At 34.0% G+C, this 25,763-nt stretch overlaps 1 protein-coding gene and 1 long non-coding RNA gene across 3 annotated transcripts; both read left to right on the forward strand.

Moving 5' to 3' along the window:
• Positions 1-36: 36 nt before the first annotated feature.
• LOC120355693 lies at positions 37-21,678 on the forward strand (the record flags this gene model as incomplete). The annotated part of the gene is made up of 5 exons (XM_039444334.1): positions 37-155; positions 2,398-2,560; positions 4,706-4,865; positions 19,000-19,048; positions 21,472-21,678. Coding segments are annotated over exons 2-5 (563 nt in total), but the record flags the coding sequence as incomplete, so codon positions are not given.
• On the forward strand, positions 11,041-17,822 carry LOC111049401. Of its 2 annotated transcripts, none has more exons than XR_005573746.1 (4): positions 11,041-11,097; positions 12,205-12,318; positions 13,872-13,960; positions 16,185-17,822. It is a non-coding gene; the product is annotated as an uncharacterized LOC111049401 (long non-coding RNA). The 2 variants fall into 2 exon arrangements; XR_005573747.1 differs by having other exon boundaries at positions 11,058-11,097; positions 12,208-12,318.
• Positions 21,679-25,763: the final 4,085 nt, after the last annotated feature.

The following is a 25,763-nucleotide window of genomic DNA, read 5'->3' on the forward strand; positions in this document are numbered from 1 at the left end:
GTCAAGATTTTTTATGATGGTTCATTTTTTAGTTGGACAGACATACACTTCAAACTGGAGCATTCCTCAGTGTATTCAACGTTCATCAGTCCCACGGGATACGATCTCCAAGTGGGTTCGAAACCTGTTCTAGATGGTCAATCTTCTCTTTTAGGGTAAGTAAGATTTGACCTTTTGATAAGATACGTTAATCTCCCACTATGAAATAACAATAGGTACCCTAATACCCTAACACTGTACCCTAATAAAGTAGAATGTTTTGAACTAAATCGTGAAAAAATGTTTCAAGTTTGGATTTGACTGCGAGACAGTGAACGTCTTCATTTCTATAGCAGTGTTTATAAATACAGGTCATGACACGATTCCGTGATGCATTGCAAATTAGCCATTTTGTGGGGTACTAGTACACCAATATTTTAAAATTCATATTCTGCTGTTATAATTGTAGATTGCACATAACATGATGTGTTATTAGTAATTGGGATTGTGAAAAAGTTCTTACTACAGAATTATAGTATTTAGCAAAATACTAGAATTGTTGATTTATAGATTTAATTATTGATCAAGAACTTTAAACTCTTTATGAGGTTGGCCTCGCTATTTCTGTCTTATCTCAATGCCTTATGAATCTAATCCATAGGTTACAAGAAAGAATAAGAACAATTTTTAATAATATATAAATAAATTATTAAACCATTTATTATTAAAATTTCATTATTGAAAAAATTAAAACCTTAATTTAAATATTATGTGAACCAGAATATTGTTTTTAAAATGCATAACGCATGATTCTGTTACGAGCAAATTGAATAAGTTTGAATTTTCAAACGAACCGCCATAAAAAACCCCACGAAATGGCCGCTCCATAAGGAACACAGGTGTCTTAACCTGGTTTCTATAGACCTTGTTCTATTGCAAGGAAAATGAAATTGCAACTATATTCAACGGTTAATACAGAATCTTCAATTTTAGAGTATATGATTAATTGAAGCTTATTTGATTGATTATTATGTAATTAATGGTTTTTAGAACTCCTGTCAGCTTTTGCTGTAAGCTATCTAGATAGAAGGTCAGAGAAAGAAACCTTATCACTCACGGCGTGGAGAAGGACGATGGGAAGGATTTGCACAACATAGTTGTTGTACTGATCAAAGAAAGCTCAATGCTCAGATAGAAGATAAAGAGGTGGATTGCGCGTCAGGAGAATAGGGAAAAGTGTAGGAAATGATAGCAGACCTATTTTACTTCCATTAACTACTACAAGAAGAAGAATGGAAATCCTTAGAAACAGTAGAAAGCTGAAAGGCTCAAAAATATTCATTTCAGAGGACTTCCCGGATGAGATTCAATGTATAAGGAAAAGTCTACGAGAGAAAGTGTTGGAAGAAAGGAAAGAAGGAAAATTCGCCATTATCAAGTATGACAAATTGGTCGTGATTGATAACAAAAAACGTGAGCTTAGCGTTTCTCCACTGAAGGAAGACATCAACTAAAGTATTCAAACAAACAGATGAGAAGGGGTTGACAGAAAGAAAAGCTGGTAAGGAAAAGGGTTCAGGGGAAAGAAGGGAGCAATCGATAGCTATTTGCGAGATAAGGATGAACAGGAGTTCGGACAAGAAAGAATAGGAATCAACGGAAACCAGGCCAATCAACATGAGCAGCAAAAAGGATTTCACAACAAAAAATAATAAAACGATTAGCATTTCCCCAGAAAGACCGGTCATCGAGGGGAAAAACGACCAATACCTCCCAGGGTTAACAATAGGCACACTCAACGTGAGAACATTGCGAACAGAAGAGAGACTGGTGGAACTAGAAGAGGCCATGGCAGAAACAAAAATCGACATCCTAGGCTTCGCTGAAGTGCGAAGAAATACGGAGAATATAATTCATAGAAAGAGTGGATTCATCCTCTATCATTTTGGAGTAACTGGAGATCAAAGAGGTGTGGGCTTTATGATCAGAGAACATCTAAAGTCGAAAATAATATCATTTAATGGAATATCTGAGAGACTAGCATCGCTCAAGTTAAGAATGGGTCGAAGAATATTGAATATTTTCCAAATATATGCTCCAACATCAGTAGCCGAGGAAGAAGATAGAGAAGCATTTTACCAGTCCCTATCGGTTGCTGTGAATAATGTAAACGGGAATTGGAAGTACCAACGATCTATAAATACTATAGATAGAATAATAAATAATATAGCATAGCTCGTTGGCTGTTTGTTCCAATAGATGCATATAGTTTCAAAATAAAATATTAGTCTCTTGATATTAAGAAATTTTTATACGTTTTGTAAAGAATGAAATATCTTGTGACTGACTAATTAGCTAATCTTAAAGGTGTTATTGCGCGATAGTGTTACTCAATATTTTACAGAAATCTTCTTTTAGTTACAGTTGCTCAGAAATGGAAAATTCAAATAAATTCAGCACTGAAATTAAACTTGTTATTTCTCGAGGTCAAGAAAATCATGCTGTTGTCAAGGATGAAAAAGATATCACTTTCAGCTACATAAGTAAAAAGATTTGGAAATGCTCACCTAGAACAAAAAAGGTACAGTAGCTAACTTGTATACTGCCTACTAAATTGCAGGTTGGTCCAGTCATTATACATTAATGGTGCTTGATTGTAGTTGTGATTTTTAAACATATTGTTTGAACACATAAGAAGAGTCCAGAACGAATTTTTTCATGCGAAATCTCCTTGTGATAAATACAGAGTGGCCTGAAAACCTCGTATTTTCGGTTCATTTTCCAGTTTCCAACTATTTACGCCAGTCATCGTACAGAAAAATACACTGTGCCTTTTTCCAAGATTATGAAATGTTGAATCAAACGATATCATTTGTAGCTCTTTATCTTCAATGAGATCTGAATTACAAATTTTCAAAAATGAGTAAAATTTCAAGGAAAAATTAATTTTTATGAATTTTGTTTTTAATCAATAATATTTCCCGATAATCACCATTCAAAATCCCCATTGGCGTTGTTCTATGTTCTACAACCTGAGACTTGGTAGAGAGCGCTCTATCTCATGAAGATTTCTAGGTACAGCTGCTAACAATGCTCCTTGTATTTTGAAAACACCTCATTTTCAGTTATAACCATCATCACTAACTTCATTGTTCTCACATTGAGATTTCGCACAATATTAATTTCCAAGTTCTAGGTCTATGAGAATCACACGTTCGATACATTTGATTTATTGAATTACTTCCTAGTGAATTGACGCGCATAAGAACACCTCAAAGATCTAAGTTTCAAACACGCATAACTGTTGGCACAATGATCTGTTCTCATCGTACTTCAGCTTATTCTTCTCAGCTCGCCAAGGCGGTTTGAAATAACGCATCATGAGTAAAATTCTATCTGAAAATAGAAAATGTAATATCACGTGTACTTTATGAAGATATCAGAGGAATATTGACTAATACATTCAAATGATGACACATTTGATTCCACAATGATTTCACGTTTCACACTCAACACTGAAGCTGCTATAACAATTTATGGAAAGCATAAAATGGAGAAATAATGCATCGAATTGGAGAAAATCAAATGCTCTGCAACCCAACGAACTTATTTTTTTGTTTTGAACTATTTTCAACGACAGTACAGTCTAATGAGGCTTGTTCCTAGCTATAATAGTTCAAAACTGATTATTACTTGCAGTTCGTCATGGATAGTGAAAAAGATGAATACCAATTTTTTCGATGCATTGTTGTTGAGTAATAAGCTCTGAAAGTGCAAAAAGTTGGAAGAAAAACTGTCGTTTCAAAGTTTTTCACTTTTAAAAGCGAATATCTCGAGAACTAAAGAAGATATCACAAAACTCTACTGAGAAAAACATGTAGGAAATTCATCCAGCTTCATTTTTGCTCAGTTAGTCGCTGAAATGCATTATTTCCAAGATAAATGCGAGTAAGACAGAAATGAAAAGACACAACATTTAGACCACCCTCATCCCTTAAGCACAAGGGGTAGGGATGAGAACATTTGGTATGTTTACTCTCTAACTAGTTCAAACAAAGCTGCGAAGTCAAATATGGAAGTCAAACATTCCCTACAAATTTCCCTGTCAATTGATCTGTTGTAAAACTGAAGATTTTACACTCAACACTATAACGGCTGCAAAAATCGTAGGAATATGCGTAAAATAATGAAATAATACATGAAATTGAAGAGAATATGATGCTCTATGAGCTCATAATCAGCACGGATGTTTTCAATCAATCGTTTAGAAGTTATAAGGCCGAAAAGTTGAGCCGGAAGGGTATTTCATCAAAATTTAACACCTTCGAGAGCTCATATAGAGAAAACTATAAGAGATATGGAAGAATTTTACAAAAAAACTTGTAGGCTAATTTGTAAGCTCCAATTTCGTATTCGATAAACATTTCCGAAAGACGTATATTGTTCGAGATATATGAAAAAAAAACAACAAAATATGGTACTTTCAAACCCCTCTAAAAAATGTAAAATGTTCACCCCCTAACTATCCTAAGAGCTGCGGGGTCAAGAACTATTGTACTTTTTCCTTTTAATCTTCCGTCGACTGGACTAATGAGCTTATGAAAAACGAAAGGGATATGTTGGTGACAAGTAGGTCTGTAGAGTGTACACCACCTCAGATAAAACATATTAGTTGAATTTGTCAATTATGTCAAGAAATTCACACCAGAAAAATTTTACTTTCAAGGGTTTGACTTTCTGGAGGATAGCCAATCGGCTGGAAACGTCGATGCCAGTTCACATGATACAGTCGTACGACGGAGTTGAGATCATTAGGAAAACATTCGGGAAATTAGAAATTTTTGAAGTAAAATATATTTCAATGGATGGAAGACCGATTACTGTCAGTAAGTGGAACTTTTTTTTTCTATAGATGAAGTTCAGTTTAATGATTATATACCTTATAATAAATTATGATTATAATAATGGGTATGATTTCATAATACCACTTTCTTATTATCAGTGATTATCTATAATTTATAGGTAGATTATACATACCTATTTTAAAATAGGTAAACGACAAATTACAAAATGGGCTGCATGGTTTGTACAAATTTGATCATAACTTTACTTTGAAGATACTTTGTGATTGTGGAATTTGCACCAAATACCATATCATTCTCACCTCTTTCCATACAAACATGAAGAATTGAAAATTAGTAAGGTTCTGGTATTAGGTAGTATTCTCGAAACATTAGGAAATATTTGTAGCTCCATGAACTATCGTACACTGGTAATGAGGACTCTTGTACAACCAATATCTCAAAAGTGAACATTCGTATACTGTTATCGTATTTTGCATAACTGCCACTTGTATATGTTATTGTTATTTGCCTGATAATGTATCATAAATATATTTCATCGTTATTTGTTTACCGTATCTGACTTTTGGTTCTGAGCCTGAGCTTGCGATTCGACCAATTGAGTTACTGCAATTCTTGTTAATTAAGGTATCAGGAAAAAAACATATAGAAGAGTTATTTCACGATAATAGAGCAGTGCTTCCAAATATAATCTGCGAAACAGGGCAAGAAATATTAATGGATGAAGTAATAACTGCAATAAAAAACACAAAAGCTGGTAAAGCAACAGGCCCTGATAACATCCAGGCAGAGTTTATGAAACTTCTAGATGATGATAATATTAAATGGCTGACTTCTTTGTTCAACCGTATATATGACAATGGATGCACTCCTGAGAAGTGGCTGGAGTCAGAGTTTATTCTATTGGCAAAGAAGGCGGGAGCTAGAAAATGTGATCAATATAGAACAATCAGCCTAATGAGCCATATCTTGAAGATATTCCTGAAAATAATACATAGAAGGATTTACAAGCTTTGTGAAGAGCAATTATCAGCTACGCAATTTGGTGTTAGGAATTCTGTCGGAACAAGAGAGGCCTTATTCAGTATCCAGGTGCTATTCCAAAGATGCAGAGATGTGAACAAGGATATATATGCATGCTTTGTGGATTATCAGAAGGCATTTGACAGGGTTCAACATGAGAGAATGGTGAGATATTGAAAATGACTGGAATAGATGATAAAGATCTCAGAATAATAACAAACTTGTACTGGAACCAATCAGCATCAGTGACTTTGGAGGATGACAGTGTAGAAGGTATAAAAATTCAGCGAGGAGTGAGAGGGATGTGTGCTTTCTCCATTGTTATTCAATATTTATTCCGAGTACATCTTTAGAGAATCCTTGGAAGATGTAGAAGTAGGCATTCCTGTGAATGGACAGATACTCAACACATTAGATATGCTGATGACACAGTCATTTTTGCGGAGAGTTTAGATGATTTGCAGATGCTGATGGACAGAGTGACAGAAAGTAGTGAGAGACATGGGTTGAATATCAATACAGATAAGACAAAGTTAATGGTCATCAGCAAGAACAATATCCCCAGATGTCATCTTACAATTAAAGGAAAGCCAGTTGAACAAGTTGATAATACATTTACCTGGGTGCCACTCTGAATGACCAGTGGGATCACTCACAAGAGATCAAGATCCGCATTGAAAAGGCCAGAGCTGTGTTTTTAAAAATGAGTACCATGTTCAAAGTCACGATTTGACAGTTAATTCGAAAATGAGATTTCTTCGAGTTATGTTTTCTCCGTTCTTCTATATGGTGTGGAGTCATGGACATTGACAGCTGCAACTGAGCGCAAACTAGAGGCATTTGAATTGTGGCTCTACCGGAGGATGCTGAGGGTGTCATGGGTGGACCATGTCTCTAATGAAGAATTCTAAGAAGAATGGGAAAGGGAAAAGAAATTCTCAATACTGTAAAAGCGAGGAAGCTCAAATATCTCGGACATATAATGAGAAACGGAAGCAGATACGAGCTACTCCAACTTGTATTGCAGGGCAAGGTAGAAAGTAAAAGAGGTCCTGGAAGAAGGAGAATATCGTGGCTTAGGAACCTGAGGACATGGAATGGAATGAGCACAGCACAGCTGTTCAGGGCGGCAGTCAACAGGGTCATCATAGCCAGAATGGTTGCCAACATCCGGAACGGATAGGAACCAAAAGAAGAAGAAGGTATCAGGATGAGGACTGGAGAAAGCTTCTGTACTTTACTTTACTTGTTCGTCACAATTACTGAGCCGCATTAAGGGAGCAACGATCTCGCAGTATATGACACGTCAAAGCTTAATCTAATATCTACCATCCCTCCTATTCCAACACAACAGATCCCACATAACATACATCAATCAAACATTATTCAACAAGGGAGTCTGCTAAGCTGTACGGACACAATACAATGAGGAATTCCCTGAGTGTTTTTTTGAACACCTTCAAGCCATCAATTTCTCTTATGTGAGATGGGATTGAATTGAATATTTTCATTCCCATATAAAACGGGCTACTCTCCAGCAGGTTTAGTCTGTGATGTGGGTAAACAAAACCTCTGAATCTTTTATTATGGGGATGACTCACCTGGTTCTCTTCATACATCCGTCTATTTTTAAAAACGAAGATTGCTAAATCTAATATATAAATAGCAGGAGCCGTCAGTAATCTCTTTTCTTCAAAATAAGGTCTGCAAGAGCGCATTGTATTAATTTTATAAATTATCCTAATAGCTTTCTTCTGCAGTATGAATATTCCATTATTCTCTATACTTTTCCCCCAAAAAATAACTCCATATCTCATAACTGACAGAAAATAAGCAAACTTCATATCATAAGGTGTCAAAACTCACCTGTTCATGAATTTAAATGTTTTTACACACAGAACTAATTTTTAGGTCTATAAAGGAAGGCGCACACAGATCGGCATCGGACGGACGGCACGCATCGGACGGACGGCACGCATCGGACGGACGGCACGCATCGGACGATTAGATTTGATGCATTGTTTTCAATTGGAGTGCGCCTCCCTTTATGATGCAGATAGGTATGCGCACTCCAATTGAAAACAGTGCATCAAATCTAATCGTCCGATCCGTCCGATGCGTGCCGTCCGTCCGATGACGATCTGTGTGCGCCTACCTTGAGAAGCTGGCTGTCTTAAACAATAATATGATCATAAAGTCTTAAGTTAAGGTTATGCACCAATCATATGATAACCTCAATGATAATCTATTGACAATAGATGACTAATAATGGAAAACAATGGTTCCTCAGCTACTTTTTAACATCCCAAGCAGCATTGAAATCATTTTAACATGTTTTAAAACTGCTTTGAACACTTTTGAAAGCAGTTTGCAATAAGTTTGGTGTTAAAATGGTTCTAAAACAACTTTAAAAACAGTTTTCAAACTTGTTTCAGTTGACCTGACTAACAGATTATAAAACTAATGTTAACAGCAGTTTTAAAACATTTTAAAATCAGATTTTCGGACAAATTGTAAAACTTATGTTATAATTTGTTTTAAAACTAGTTTTTTAAACATATTTCAAAACTTATTATATAATCAGTTTTACAAACTTTTACTTCGCGCAAATGTTTTGAAATGTTTTAAAACTTATCTCACCATCAGTTTATATGTCACCATACGCCCATTTTAAAAATCTCCCCCTGGCCCCCCTGGTTACCCATTAGATATTTTATCACATAAATTTATTTTTTCCGCGAGCTGAACAAAAAATTCCTTTACCATTTTGCTGTAAAATGTCGATTTTGTAATGCAAAAATTCTTTGGGGGGCCCCGACCCCCTCGAGGGGTTCAAATTTTGGAGGTCTGGAGGTTTCCTGTTACTTTCTCTGGGCCCTTGACCGAATTGCGTTGACAGCTTTTCTCCCCAATTGCTCCAATTGGCTGGGAATTTTTCCAGTGAGTCAGTAAATGAGTAGATTTAAGTAGATTTAGGTACTGTATATTTGTAATTGAGTCTTAGTATAACTAGAGTTTCCCAAGACATATTTTTGTTATGTGAAAGATATGTTGTTATGCGAAAATCGTCTACAATGCACTGTCAACGATATAATAGACCTTTTGCACTAAATCCAGAGGGACTTGGAATAAATTTGCCAGATGTTTAAGTTTCCCAAAAAAATCGAGAAATTGTATTTCTGATCAACAATTCGGGTGCAGAATTGAATTACAAACACTTTTTGTCTCCTGTGAAAATCGTCTACAACGCACTGTCAACGATATAATTGACCTTTTGCGCTAAATCTAGAGGTACTTTGAAAAAATTTGCCAGATGTTTAAGTTTCCCAAAAAAATCGAAAAATTGTATTTCTGATCAACAATTCGGGTGTAGAAGTGAATTTCCAGCACTTTTTGCCTCTTGCAAAAATCGTCTACAGCACACCGTTAACGATATATAGACATTTTGCGGTAATTTTGAATGCAGTTAAAAACTTGGTAATAATTTTGGAAGATTTTCAATTTTTCCGAAACAACGTATTTTTGTTGACTGATTCGGGTGCAGAAATGAATTTCCAGCAATTTTTATCTTTGGAAAAATCGTATACAACGCACCGTTAACGATATTATAGATCATTGCGGTAATTTTAAATGCAGTTAAGGACTTAGTAGCCTAATAATTTTGCCAGATTTTCAATTTTACCGAAAAAACTTTTTTTTGATCACTGATTCGGGTGTAGAAATGAATTTCCAGCACTTTTTGCCTCTTGAAAAAATCGTCTACAACGCACCGTTAACAATATATAGACCTTTTGCGGTAATTTTAAATGCAGTTGAAAAAAACTTAGTAATAATTTTGCAGATTTTCAATTTTCTCGAAACAAGGTATTTTTGATGATTGATTCGGGTGTAGAAGTGAATTTCCAGCACTTTTCGTCTCTTGCGAAATTCGTCTACAATGCACCGTTAACGATATATAGACATTTTAAATGCAGTTGAGGACTTAGTAATAATTTTGCAGATTTTCAATTTTCTCAAAACAAGGTATTTTTGATGACTGATTCGGGTGTAGAAGTGAATTTCCAGCACTTTTCGTCTCTTGCAAAAATCGTCTACAATGCACCGTTAACGATATATAGACATTTTGCGGTAATTTTAATTGCAGTTAAGTTGAAAACTTTGTAATAATTTTGCAGATTTTCAATTTTCTCGAAACAATGTATTTTTGATGACTGATTCGGGTGTAGAAGGGGATTTCCAGCACTTTTTGTCTCTTGCAAAAATCGTCTACAACGCACCGTTAACAATATATAGACCTTTTGCGGTAATTTTAAATGCAGTTGAAAACTTAGTAATAATTTTGCAGATTTTCAATTTTCTCGGAACAATGTATTCTTGATGACTTATTCGGGTGTATAAGTGAATTTCTAGTAAATTTTGTCCTCTGCGAAAATCCTGTCAGACGTGCCGTTAACGTGCTACTGACGTTTAAATTTTTTTTAATATTGTATTTTATCATTAAAAATTCTGAAAATAATCATCAATGTTTCTGTACTCATTTTCAATCTTATGCTGGAATTTCAAATGATTCTATCCAAAATTGGAGAAGTTATAGCACTTTTTAAAACTATATCACAGTTTATGGGGAAAATCGTGCAGTATCTGAACTATACACACTTGAACTTTGAATGATTTCAATTCAAATAATAACTACTTCTACTATTTATCGATTCCAACATTATTTCAGTGTCCAGCACCAATGTCCCCCCATAAAAATCATTACCCGCACCTGAAATATCATTTTTTTTTAATAAGATTGTCAATATCATTAATTTTGAAATTCCCACCATCCATAGGCCTACTATATGGTATCGAATTAAAATATCAATATATTAGTACTATGAGATGAACGTATCGAAGTTTCAACAATCGATATATCAAACAAACAAATTCCAACTTTTTTCTGGGGCAAACTGGTTTTATTGCATTAAACAATGTAGAAATTAGGACAGTATTCCACTTTTAATTATTTAAAATACCTATGTAATTTGAATAATGCATTCTCAAACAAGTTTGAAAATAATATAATCATACATAATCGAATATCGATGATATATCGATATTTTCATAGTAGGTTTATCGATAGTGGGTTTATTGATGATGGGAAGGCGGTTGATGGTCAGCAATTTGGATTGGATTGTAACGGTTTTTTATGTCTGTTGTTTTGTGATTTTTGTGAAAGATCCAGTTTAAGGTAAGTCAAGTGATTTTGTTTTATTGATGTACTGTATAATGGAAGAATACATATTATAGTCTTAGATACTTGGACTATATTTAAATGATAAACTTATTCAAAGACTAGGCACATAACCTCAAAGCTTTATAACATAGCCTAAATGAATTATTTATGGCATAATTTTAATAATAATAAAAGTAAGCCTCTTAAATCTATCAGTGCTGGAAATGAACGTTTATCATTCTAGGCAGACACAATCCAGGGCAATGCTAGCACATAAAAATTGAAATGTGTAACAAAAATGTCTAACTTTGTTGTAGTTCAGTCACTGAATCATTGTATATATTTGAAAAAAAACACTTACTTTTCTTGGAGTATTAAGGAATGCATTTTGCTCCTGAGGAGCAAAATATCAGCCTGATGAAGTTCCTCAGAAGTGAAATGCATTCCTCAATACTCCAAGAAAAGTAAGTGTTTTTTCAAATGTTATAAGTAACACAGTGTCTGAACTACCCTACAACAAAGTTATTGTAGGCCTATAGAATAATATAGTGTCTCGTCATATAATCTCGTCATGGAAAGCAACATCAATTTCAAAAATATCTTTTTAGCCTAAATAATTCATGTCACCACATAGGTAGGCTACTAGCCTAATCTACACTCATCTTAATATAATAAACTTAATAGCAATATATGACTGTGGATAGATAGATTAGATGACTAATGGCTAGATACATTTTAATGGAATAGTGAGCATTATTATAAGATATCTTTATTTTATACTTCGAATAATTTTGAATAGTTTATTTGAATTGAATTAGCCTAGTATATATCATTTAATTACTATCTATTGGAATTTATTCAGTTGTTTGCTGGTGCGGCCGGCTTTATTTAGACTTTTTCAACAAGCAAGTGATTCATTTATTTATATTAATAGCTCTATTTCTTATTCCAATTTAGAAAAACTATATTTGTAGTCCTCACATTTTAGCAATATATATTTTATATAATAAGAGAGAGTGAGACTGTGTGTTTGCAACATGTGTGTTTTTTCAATTATCCAGTCAAGAAATATTGTTTGAAGTATGTTTAATTATAAGTAAACTTTTGTTCCATTTCTGAAAGGAGCTGTGGTGATAAAATTTTCCAACACAAAAGAAAAAGACATGGAAGCAGTAATCAAAGACTGGTTGAAGTCTTCAAAAATTCGGTTTACCAGCAAAGAGATATCTAAGTACGGTAAGTCTCAATTTTTATTTTTTTAAAACAGAATACAAAGTCAAACAATTTTCTTCTATGGGTGATGCCCACATAAGCACTATGCTTGTGCTAATTTTAATAGTTAGTAATTATACAGGGTGAGTCATATGTATGGGTATCTTTCAATAAATTAGAGACTGTTGTAGATATAATACTGTAACTTTCAGGATATGTTACTGGTCAAATACTCTAACTTTTGACGTACAACTGAATTTCAACCCCTTCATAAGGGGTTGACTAGGTTCAGAATGTATAATATGGTGACTTAAGAGTTGTAACTCGAATATTTTTACTGTAAACGCCCATTGTGTGGTAGGCCTACATTATTTCAAAGGCTTTTTAAAACAAGAAAGATAACATCAATTAAAATGTACTATGAAACTTGAATCCAAAACGGTGGCTGATTGAAGTTACAGTTTGTAAAGAAATGAGGGGTTGCAATTCGAATATTTTTAATGTAAACACCCATTATGTGATACATCATTATAAAGGCCTTTTTTAAACTAGAAAGATGTCATCAATAAAAATCTTCTATGATACTTTTATCCAAAATGGCGGCTGATTGAATTTTATCAATTATTTCTTTAAAAACCAAAAGTTCAATAAGCTGCCATTTCGGATGAAAGTATCATAGAAGTTTTTTATTGATATCATCTTTCTCGTTTTGAGAAGGCTTTCAAGATAATACACAATTGGTATTTACATTCAAAATCTTTGAGTTACAACCCCCAAGTCACCCCCTTATGAGGGGTTGAAATTCAGTTGTATGTCAAAAGGTGGAGTACTCGACCAATAACTTATACCAATATACTGAAAGTTACAGTATTATATCTACAACAGTCTCCAACTTATTGAAGGGTTGAAGACTGATGTTTTGAAAATAAATTCAATTCTAATATAAATTATTGTTGTTTCACCATTTTATTAAAGCAAAAATCTCCTTATTGGCCATCCAGACATTTATGGTTTTTTCCCATTGGGTGATGCAAAGCTAATACAAGCAAATGGCTGGAACAAAGTCCAACAGCTGAAAAAAGAAGCATACATGGAAAATATTTGAAATTTGTCAACTGTTGAATGATTACAAATGAAAATGAGCTTTCTTTTTGAAATTATAGTGTCCAGCTGTTAGATTGCACATCACTTACTAGGAAAAATCTATTTGTCTGAATAGGACTTTATAGTTGAATTTAATTTTTATTCAGTCTCGTGTAAAATTATTGTAAAGTTAGGGTAGAGAATTTACTTCACATTATATTATTGTCGTTATTCAAAAGTTTTATAAGATTTATAATTTTTTAATGTAAAAATAAAGAATTTAAAAGGTTACTTATTCAGAATAATTAAGGTAATCTATATGAACTAAACTTTGCCACACTGTCTCCATATAGCCTAGTCACTTTATTTCCTTACTGTTTTATTACACGAAGATGGTTATGTGCAGTGCAGTGTTTACTACACACGGTCAAACTCCTGAGTTGAGTCAAGAGATTTACTTAATATTTCACTAATTCAAGCCTATTACTTTTTAGGTGCGCTTTCCAAGAAAACCAAAGACAATTGAGAAAATTTTCAAGAGCTTTTTAGCTCAAATGCAGACGAAAAAACGTTCACAGCCTCGGTAAGTGATGCTTATTATTCTTAATAATAAAAGAGTGTGATTGTTTGTGTGCCGTTTATTTGTTAGCGAAATGCAAACTTAGTTTTTGCTTCACATTTTGAAAAACGGTGATGATTTCAATTTTCAAATTTTGCATGTATTATCAGATAGAAAATATCAATCTTGTTCACATTGAAGCCCAAATTTCAAATTTATTTATAGATTTTATAATTAATGCTCAAAGTTCATGAACATCAAGTATGATTTAGGATGATAAAAAGGTATGATCAGTCAGTTTAAAATTACACAAGAAATTTCACCACGGGTGCTTCTGTAATCTTTAAATCCCCACTCACATCACCACCCTCTCCATAGAAAGCCCCCTCACTGGTTTTGAGACGTTACCAATGTAGTCTGAAATCTCCAGCCAGCTGATAGGATTCTGAGTGTAAATTGAAAGTCAAGTGCCGGTTTCCGAGCTTGAGGTTTAGCTAAGTTCTAGATTTTAACCGGCTTTTAACTCTGGAGTCAGAAAATTGGCTTTCCGAGTCAGGGCGTTAACGAAGTCGAGGACTTAACAGACTCCGAAGTTTAGAAGATAAACCCGTGACTTAGAAAGTCGATTCGGACCCGAGCGCTTATTTTAGTCCTGGACTCTGTCTGGTCTCAGTCCAGAACTCATAGATCCCGAGCTCGGAAACCGGCCCTAAATCTCTGACAGTCTCGACAGTCGCCTGTTGTGTTTCGTTTTTAATACGGCATGCATTGTGTGTTCAAGGCATAATAATTGGGGTACTTTTTAGGAGCGCTTTCCAAGAGATGAAAGTTAAAACGTGACATTATTGAGGAAAGTTTCAAAAGCTTTTATAGCTCAAGTGCTGACAAAGAAAAGACGTTCACAGCTTCCTTGGCAATTACCTTCGTGACGTTTCAAAACCAGTGAGTGGGCTTTATATTTGTAGAGGTTGGTGCTCACATACCTGCAAGCAGCAATTGGATTTCATGTTCTATTAAAAAAAAAATTAAATTCATGTACCATAACGGGATTTTTGTGACCCCGTAGTGAAGCGTGCGTACCTGTTAGTTAATACATAGTAAACTAAGAGTAGTTCTGTAGGTCACATATCCAGATGATTGAAATTTAGAAATACAACTTGAATTGAATAATTCAAGCCCCATATTCTCAATTTACTCATTTAATGTGCGTTGCTATAGTAGCCATATTTGTCAAATAACTAAATAGGCCACCCTTTTCATACGGTGCATTGTTCATTGTCACAGACTAGTATTAGTAATTGCTAGGCTTGTAGATCCTATTGGATTACAAACATGCATGCCAAATTTTGAAATAATTGAGTGAGTTATCAAGGTTTTAGAGAACGTGAGAGATATTAACACTTTGAATATATCGTATGAATTTGAAACAAATAACTTGAGTTTCATTAAAGCAATATCCTATCTCTGAACACTCTGAAAAATTGTTGAATTCTTATGGTGACATCAAATCACTCGATACAATTCAACTTTACAAAAGTTGAAAATATTACTTTCAATTACTGTTTATGTACAGTAATAACTAAGTTATTTGGGGTTGGAAATTACTGAGATGTTGTAATTATTCAAATGCTAATGAATTGATAATTATTATTGAACGAAAATCCAAATTAAATGCTGTAATTCACCTCGAAGACTTCTGCTACTGCAAATATTGACGACAGGGTAAACAGCTAGATGGAAATTTGATGAGCGCTACTATTCAAAAATTATTTGTTTCATTTGGGAATCGACTCCCGGGCTGACAATTAGTTTTTGAATAGTAGCGCTCATCGAATTTCCATCTAGCTGTTCACCCTGTTGCCAATATTTGCAGTAGCATACGTCTTCGGGGTGAATTACAACATTTAATTTGGATTTTCGTTTAATAATAATTATTAATTCATTAGCATTTGAATAATTGCAATATCTCAGTAATTTCCATCTGTAGACTGGCTGACCGCTATGGCTTCGTATTAAATGAGCGCTGCTATCCAGGGATTGTCATTTCGGTGTAAGGGTAAGCATTCCTGACCGGCAATTAGGAGGTACTGAATATAAAAAATAATTTTTGAATAGTAGCGCTCATCGAATTTCTATCTAGCTGTTTACCCTGTTGTCAATATTTGCAGTAGCATAAAAGTCTTCGGGGTGAATTACAGCTTTTAATTTGGATTTTCGTTTAATAATAATTATTATTTGGGGTTTTCAGCACACTGGATGAGGAGGATGACATTTCAAGGGTCCAGGTTCCACAAGAATGAAACTTAGATGAATACATTTCATCAATCAATCAATCAATCATTTTATTCAGTAAAAAGCATTACAAAATTGGTCCCGCTAAACCTAAAAGATTTTACAGCAGGTGCCTTCAAATAATAAAATAAATAAATAGAATGAATGCTAACTTTAACGATAAACTAAGAAAAAAAATTTCATGTAACTGGGAGTTTAGGAATTTAAAAGGAGTATGGGGTATTAGATGAACTAAGGATGATTATAATCAAGTTCCTATCATGTGACCATCGAAGAATATTATTATAGTCATCTTGAATCAATTTTTCGGCTATTTTGAAATTTTTATGGGCTACTATCAAAGCAGTGTCGTCTGCATACATGAAGAGCTCTCCATTTTTTATCACAGATGGCAATCCATTAACGTAAATGTTATATAAAATAGGCGCTAGTATACTTCCCTGTGGTACTCCTACATCGCATCCATAAGATTGACTGGTGTATTTATCTAATTTTACAAGAAAAGAGTGGTTATGTAAATAATTCTTGAACCAATCATAATTGTAACCAGAAATACCAATCTTATTCAATTCATTTAAAAGAAACTGGTGATCGAGGGTATCAAAAGCCTTTGAATAGTCAATGAATATAGCCAGTACATGCAGAGTGGAACTATTAGATGAAGAGTACATGCAATAATGTAGTGGTCTGAAATTTTTACGTTGATAACGCTGGTGTCCACATCAACATCATCATAAGTCCTGACAAAAATATGGACGATGCATGATTTGGTTATTATGTTCAACCTAGGCTCTTCACGAGTAACAATGGAGATACCTTTTAATACATCCAAATGAATTTGGCATTGAATAGATTCATATAAATTAATATTATGATCATTCCTTTTCAAAAGATCTAGGTTTGTATCTCCCACTATAACAAGGTTAGACCTATTATCAAATTCTAGAATCAAGTTCTTCAGATCTGGAATAAAATCAATCTTTCTAACACAATGAGGTCTATATAAAGCTATTATATTAAATTTATATCCGCTCATGGAAAGGTTAAGGCTCAAATTAATATTCGAAATTTGTTATAACAGTTTGAGGGTTGAAGATATTGTAAGAGATTTCTTTTTTTAAGAAAATAGCCAATCCATGTTCATTACTTTTAGCAGGGAATTTGAAGATAGATTTATAGCCTCGTATTCTAAAAGTACTGCTTATAGAACTGTCAATGTTTATTTCAGAGATGTAATGTTTATTACATTAATAAATATTTTAAGAATTTATAACCTGTGTTTCTCTGTGAGTCGACCACCTATCACGCTGTATATTTACTGTTTTAACAATGACACTGTATTTTCAAACTCTGTTAATGAAAAAAGTTGAAATTACTTTCAAGGGCACTGATCAACTTTGAGTTATCTAAATTACCAAATTATATTTTATTCCAATGTAACTCTCAAGTTCTAAAATATTTGTTGTATAGTTGACCGAACATAGTGAGGTCTATGTTACAACTTGACTTGCTTTTGTCTGTCTGTATGTAACGCGATTACGGCCAAACGCGTTTATAGAATTCGATGAGATTTGGCAGGAATATTCCTTTTTCAACTGCGCGTCGATGTTGAAAGTTTTTTGAAATTTTGCATTTTAAGGATAATATAAAAAGAAAAGGGATTCCTCCATACTCACTATATATATAATTATCATCTACTTTGAAGATATAGGATCAATCAGACTGTGGAATTATTCATGATCAATCAGCTGACAAGTGAATTCAAGTGCATTCATTGCATTCATTACACAGATGTCCAGCCGTGTCTATTTCTATAAGGTAGGGTTTCAATATTTTTTATGAAGCGTGCCCATCATTATCAATATTGTCACATTTGAAAAACAAATTTAATAGGTGATTGAAAATAAAATAAAAAATGATTAAATGAACTAAATAATGCCGAAGAAATTGAAAATAATCTTGTTCACTCCACTTTTTTAACACAATGATGTAATGCGTCACTAGTTTGTGCATGACCTATACAAGCACATTCATAAACTAAGGGCCGGTTGCTGAGTTCGGGTTTATCTCTTGCATTGGCCAAAAACGCTTTTAAGCAAGAGATAAACCAGAACTCATCAACCATGCAGCCCTAAGTAAATTTCCTGTCAACTCCTTTTGGAATAAGTTTTAACATCAGTCTTAAACTGATTGTAAAACTTATGCACAAACTGGTGATGACTCTTAAGTAAAATAAGTTTTAACATCAGTCCACAACTGATAGTAGAACAGTGTAAAACTTTTAAAAACTCATGGTGACTCTTTCTAAGATAAGTTTTGACACCCATCTACAACTGTTTTTAAAACTGATTGTGACTCTTTATAAAATAAGTTGTGACACCAATCTACAACTAATTGTACAACTGTTTAAAACAGTTTTTAAAACTGATTGTGGCTTTTTTTTAAACAAGTTTTAACACAAGTCTACAAGTGATTGTAAAACAGTGTAAAATTACTTTTAAAACCATTTTAAAACTAGTTTTATTACGGAAGTGTTGGGAATATAATAAGTTTAAAACCTGTTTAAAACTGATATCAAACAGTTTCAAAACTTGTTTTAGCTTATTGCCTTGCTGCTTGGGATGTTGATGTCGTTTTCGTCCTTAACATATTTTCAGTGATGTCTTCAGTATTTTAGATGATTTTCTTCCTCATTTTGTACTTGTGATGTAGTTTTTCTCCATTTTCATCTACTTCAATAATAATTCATCATGACTGTTCATTTTTGGCAGCTGGGGAAATGCGCTTTAATGAAAGAATCGATACAGCTCATGCAATAAGGTAAGCTAATTCATTTTAATCCATTCTATAGACCGATGTCCCGTATGCTCAGTAATAGGTAATGTAATGTATAATAGTAATATTATAGTAAAGAATATATTCATCCTCACATATATAATCCATGAGAATAAAACATTTCGAAGTACACATGTGTCGTCAGTTCATCGCGCAATTCAATAATGAAAATTCTTGCCAAATCTCATTGGAATGTATTAATGCGTTTGGCTCAGAATTCGTAACGTACAAATATATATGCATGCAGACAAAAACAAATCCACGGTATAAATTCGAACCTAGAGCAGACCTGCCCCGCTCGGTTAACAAATGTGATGATCCACTATAAGGAATACATATCACAGTACCTATTCAATGAGTAGTGTAATCTGTGATGGAGCCAGTTCCTGTACTACACCATTTTTTTAAATTTCTCATAAACAGACTTCTTTGTATGATCAATCAGGAATGAAAATTTGCATCACTACTTATTATTATTTCCAATATATATTAATGATATACGCTCACGGGAAATCCATGATTATTAGTGTTGTCAATACGAATTAACCATGCAAAAATGTATCAATCTCTCAAAAGCGAAACCGTCACTGATTCCTCAAATCAGATAAGTGACTCTCGCGATGGAATGGTGTCACCTTATTAATTAAATCCTTATTGGACAGTTTCAGTAAAATATATTTGGTATCTGTTGACACCCAATCCTGTTCCCGGTGGTTAAAAGCCCATATGGAAATGCTGTCACATTCATTTCATGTCCTATCCATCTCATCTCCAACCATTAATTTATTTATTTATCAATACAATAATAATTACAAATCATTAAGCAATGGCTGGGTAATTGGCTCAGCCCAATACTGCTCTTCTCCCAAATTTTTTTAAACATTTCTAAAAGATATAGGTTTCATTTCACTTTCAAGAATTCTCTTGAGAATAAACTATAAAATCAATCATTCCTCCATGGATGATATATTTGTGGATAATTAGATACAAAGGCAAGGCCAGTAAAATGATAGAGAAGATCGTAATGAGAGAGAAAATGATATGTTATGAGGGTTGCCTACACAGCCCCCAATTTAGTAGTTGATGACCTTGAACTTTCTTTAGCACAAGTCTAGGGCGTTTCGATGTGTCCTCCTCAGCCAGCAGCCCTTTCTTGTTGGATGAGTTGCCAAACCAATTCTAAGTCAAAGAAAATAAACTGAAATGTTTGTAATTATATTGGTCCAAAAGGATTCCAGGATAAATTAAATGATAAAATGGAATCGATAGAATATATTAAAAGAATCAAATCTTTATTTGATGACGTGGCGAAATTTGACTAGCAATGTTGCAAACAAACAAAAGAATAAATTGATACAAAATTGAACAGAATATAAAAATAAACCAATCAACCAAAAATTATATAAGCCATGAGTCAATAATAATAGATGCTTGAAATCAATTTAATATCTCATTTCACGTCACTAATCCTAAGAGAACACAAAATTTAAAAAAATAATACAGGGTTTGGAAATTGAATAACAGTTACCCACTTATTTTAAAACGAAACTCCACCTTTTTCTTTCATGTTGCCATTTCAATAAATACAGTGGACAAATAAAAACATTATTTCTTTCGTACCTTACAAGAAATTACATCTGTAGAGTGGCATCTGTTCTCCTTCGAACACTCCTATGGAATTTAGACGTGAGAAGTTTATGACTGATGAGTGCCGTGCAAGAGACAGCCCTGCCTTATCTCTTTACGAAAGAAACGTTGGTGGATGGTAGACTTTGGTATGGTAGAATCGTCCAAGGGGCTCTAAGGCTGGCTGGCCACTAACGGTAGAACATGCATGATACACATGACTTCACACATTGCTGCGTCATCACAGCGAAAGGCTTCGAACAAAATTTGTTGGGATTAGGTATTGTATCAATGATTTTTTGCTCTTTATTTTTCCCTCGCTGCTCTATTCAAGTTTAAATTATTTTTCTATCATTATAATTTGTAATTTTCCATTTGTTTTTTTTATTGTTATTGGTTGTTTATTCTATGTTACGAAGCCTCTCGCATGCATCTCGAAGCCATGACAAAACATGCATGATAAACTTGTGTGTGTCATGATAAGCATGCATGTACATGCATGCATCTTCAACATGTTGTGGCCAGCCTAAGAGTGAGAGCACCTGTAGAATTGATACTCTCATGGAATCTGTAATTCAATTTTTATCCAATCTAATAATCTTACAATCATACAGATCAAAGTAGTAAACATGTAAGTAGTTAAGTTGTATTATATTCCTTTATATAATAGAACCATATTCTACAACATAATTATCAGAATCTGCTTATCCTCATTTGTATTTTTTCTTGATTTGAAAAAATTTCAATTTGAATAAAAGAAGTCAATGTTTTATTTTCAATAGTCAAGGCTACGATGCAATAAGTAAGAATGAAATTCAACCACGCTTCATCGATCGCATACCAAAGAGAGCACATAATAGCAAAGATAACTATAGGTCTGGCACTACTGAACACTATTCGATACTCACCATAAATCAAGCTGGTACAGCAACAGTCAATTTTACTATGGAACATTATGCAAAACTTCAAGTGGAGGAACTATTACTTGTGTGAGTATCTCTATTATAACTTACATGATGATGTAAAGAGTGGTTCTATGCAATCGACGCTTTCTGAGATTTTTAAATAGTAAAAGATTATGAGAATAGTTCAAGAATGAAATCGAGTCTACTTATTTATATAAAGGTCCGAGAATGCTTTGCTACCTATAATGGAGGATTTTTCCCAGAACTTGGTAGGCCTATCCTGAGTGGAATGATGACTTGCTTGAATCCTAAGAAATTGAGGTTTTAATTCTGTGATGTTATAATTTTTAACAATTGATTGATATAGGAACGTATTTAACCTTTTTCTTGTAATATTTCATTTAGTACCAAGGTAGAAAAATAAATAGAAACCAACTTTTTATCATTTGACGTGAGTTGAATTTGTTGGATAAGTAATTAGAATCACATTTTTAATGAAGAATTGCTATTTCTAATTGGACGTTTTTTTCTCACTTTCGATTTACAGAAGGCCAAAGTCTTTGTCTGTCTTTTTGTATCTTCTACAATAAATTTAGAGAGAATTTATCAATCACCTTCAAAATTTTGAACATGTATTCTTCGAACCTTTTTACAGATCAAGTTCGTTGGACAAAAAAATTGTCTCACTCCTTCGTCCTTTTTCAGGATATGAAAATAGCATTGGAAGTGCATATGAAAAAAAATTTGATTTATCATTAGGTCAGCTGGAATTAATTGCATGTTATTTCTGTAATTTTTCCATTCATTGGAAGAAGCTGATGCTATATTTGGGACTTATCACACAGACTGATTTTATGCACCGATACATGATTTCAGCTGAATAATACTGAGCCACAAATGGCGACCATGTGCTCTCCTAAAATTTAAAAATTGTAGATATATGTTATTTGTTGCAACACGTGCTCTGAACATATTGTATTTAAAGAATATGAACGCTCGAAGAGTTAGAATAATAAAAAGAACCGTTTCTCGAAACTATTGAGAATGCATTTGAATAGCTTACCTAGACAGACGCTAGGGTCATTATTCTTTTCAAAATAGTTTGAGACAAAATCATTCTTTCATAGAAACTTGCTAACAATATTGCTAATGTCAGTCACAGACACGTCTACAATAGAAACCACATGGCCCACTGTGCTTTGTGTCAACCCTTGTATATATCTATAGCATAAGTTGAGGGCAGGTAAATGAAGATTGTGAATAGCGATATAGATATATAGTTAGGAGAGAAGTAAATATAGATATGTAATTTTCAATGTAACCACGTGGTCAGCATATGCTACAATTTTACCACGTGGTCAGCACATGGATATTATTGAAGCAATTAAGTAGTGGTGTTTTGAGAGAGCTGCCTATCCAATAGAAATCGAGGGATGTGGCCTCCTCCTCCACCCCCCTGCCCTAGTCCGCCATTTTGGCCCCGCCCCCAGCCAATAGGAATCGAGGGGCGTGGCCACGCCCCCCCTGGCCGCCATTTTGGCCCCGCCCCCAGCCAATAGGAAGCGAGGGGGCGTGGTCAAAATGGCGGCCCTCCACCCCCCTTCCCTAGTGTCGGCCATTTTGTCCCCCACCAAAGTCCCCGCCCCAACCAATAGGAAGAGGTTCCCCTACCCAGGAAGTGCCCCCGACGGCCATCTTTGTTGTAGCAGGTGTTCTGTCATCTGCCATCCCCCACCCCCAACCAATAGGTTCCCCAGCCCCCGACGGCGGCCATCTTTGTTGTAGCAGGTGTTTGCAACTGACATCTGCCCCAGTTAACACCTGCTTCAAGTGGTGCCAATTAGCATATTAAAAATATCCCCACATTTAAAATCTTTAAAATCACAGATATCTAAACTCTCAAACTACACTACTACTACTAATCTATTTCCCAGTCATATTTTTTTCTTTTTTTCCTGCATCACGTGGTCGCCTATCACTGAACATTCTTTTCAAAAACAACTCTTGCACCTGATCAGAATTCAAATTATGTTGTACAGCTTCACTCATGTCAAAGATGTACCTCTTTTTTACATATTGTGCAATCAAATAGTATGAAAAGTTGAACAACTGTTCATTTAAATATTTCTGAAAATCTTCACCTTTCATAATCATCTGCATAATGTCATCTTTTAGCTTCTCACCAAAAGCTAAATTTTTTTCATCAAGTTTCTTTTGCACCTCAGCAAACATAATATTGAATGTTGTTTCTAGATCAACTACTTTCAAATTATAATCTTGCCTGTTAATAAAGTTAAGTTTAGTTTGTGCAAGTAGATTGTCTTTTAATTCTTTCAATTTAGTTTCTAGCAAATCTGTATCAACATGTTTTAAACTATTGTTTTTACTTTGTTGTTCACATAATGTCTTCAATTTGTCTGATTTCTGATCAAACAACGACCTACTAACATACTTTACCTCAATATCATCACTAATTGATTTAGACAATGTTTTCAATTGTGAATCAAAATACTGTTTTTGTTGTGCTATCTCCTTCAATATATCAGACATTGAATGCAATTTACTTTCAAACACTTTTTTAGTAATTAAATCAGACTGTAGTTTTTTGAATATACTAGTTGATATTGCAAGTAATTTGCTGTCTAAATATTTCCTATCTACTAAATCAGATGATTCAGTTTGCAATTTAGTGAATATATTTGTTGATATTTCAAGCAATTTACTGTCCAAGTATTCTTTGTTAACTAGCGGTGATGATTGATCAGACTGTAGTTTTTGGATTATACTAGTTGAAACTTCCTTTAATTTACTATCCAAGTATTCTCTGTTAACTAGCGGCGACAATGGATCAGACTGTAGTTTAGTGAATATATTTGATGATATTTCAAGCAATTTACTGTCCAAGTATTCTCTGTTAACTAGCGGCGACAATGGATCAGACTGAAGTTTATTGAATATATTTGATGATAATTCAAGTAGTTTACTGTCTAAATATTCTCTACTTGCTGCCACTAATGACGATGTTGCTGCTGCTGATGATTCACAACCACTGTTTAAAACTAATGGTGGCGGTGCTGTTGTATTAAACACATGATGTGTCCTACCAAATCAATCTATTGTACTACTCACAGCAGCGGCGCTACTGCCCGACATCTCTATCCTTGTCAAGTGTTAAACACATACTAATGACTAAAAGCAACATTGCCACCTAATATAATACCACTTTATTTCAGTTCTTCAATAATAGAAGCTATTTCAACTGAATGTGATCTATTTCCCGCCTGCTGTGATGAAAGCAGAATATTTAATCTGTCTATCAGTTCATTTGGATTATCCCAGTAGACATACTGTCGACTAGTAGATTCATTTCTTATAAAACCCATACCACTAACAGCTGCTGCTGCATCATCAATCCTAGATCTTTTTGTTTTCCTACTACTCGATGGAAATAAAGATTGAATAATTTGTGATTTATAGCCTGTATTTCTCTTTACATAACCGCGTCTATCTAAATGAGCAGCGGTAAGCTGCAATATATTACGATATTTTCTTAAATCACGTTCTGTGTACAGTTTCTGGTCAGGCTGTTTTTTAAATAGAAGTTCACACAAACCAACTGTTAAACGATACTTATTATTGTTGATAATTAAATAACCATTGGCAATACTAATATCCTTTACACCCATATAGTATTCATTTAGTTTACTATCATAACATATACCATAAGATATACAATTATTTAGTTTTTCATTATGAAATTCACGTATATACTCATCAATAAAATCCACTGTTGTTGTTGTTGTTTTATTCAAAATATCACTTACATTAGATCTATTCAAACCCTCATCCACATCCATTTCCTTGCCCGCGTCTTTCTCTTCCTCCTCCTCCTACTCCTCCTCCTCCTCATCGTCCTCTGATTCTTCTTTAAGTCTGCTACTAGTGTGTGCATGTTGTACAAGTGTATCTTTCAATTGTTTTTAGTGGATTGATAATTGGTTCTAATGATTTTTGTCTAATCGAATCATTTTCCCTAATCATACTAGTTAATGATCTATGTTTATTAATAATTGACTTACGCAAACCTTTTATCCTGTCAATTACTTTACTAGTATGACGATGATAATGATCACATTGCACTAGTCCTCATCTTCGTCCACGTCCTCGCC

Source organism: Nilaparvata lugens, unplaced genomic scaffold (genome assembly GCF_014356525.2).
Source record: "Nilaparvata lugens isolate BPH unplaced genomic scaffold, ASM1435652v1 scaffold4273, whole genome shotgun sequence".
NCBI lineage: Eukaryota > Metazoa > Arthropoda > Insecta > Hemiptera > Delphacidae > Nilaparvata > Nilaparvata lugens.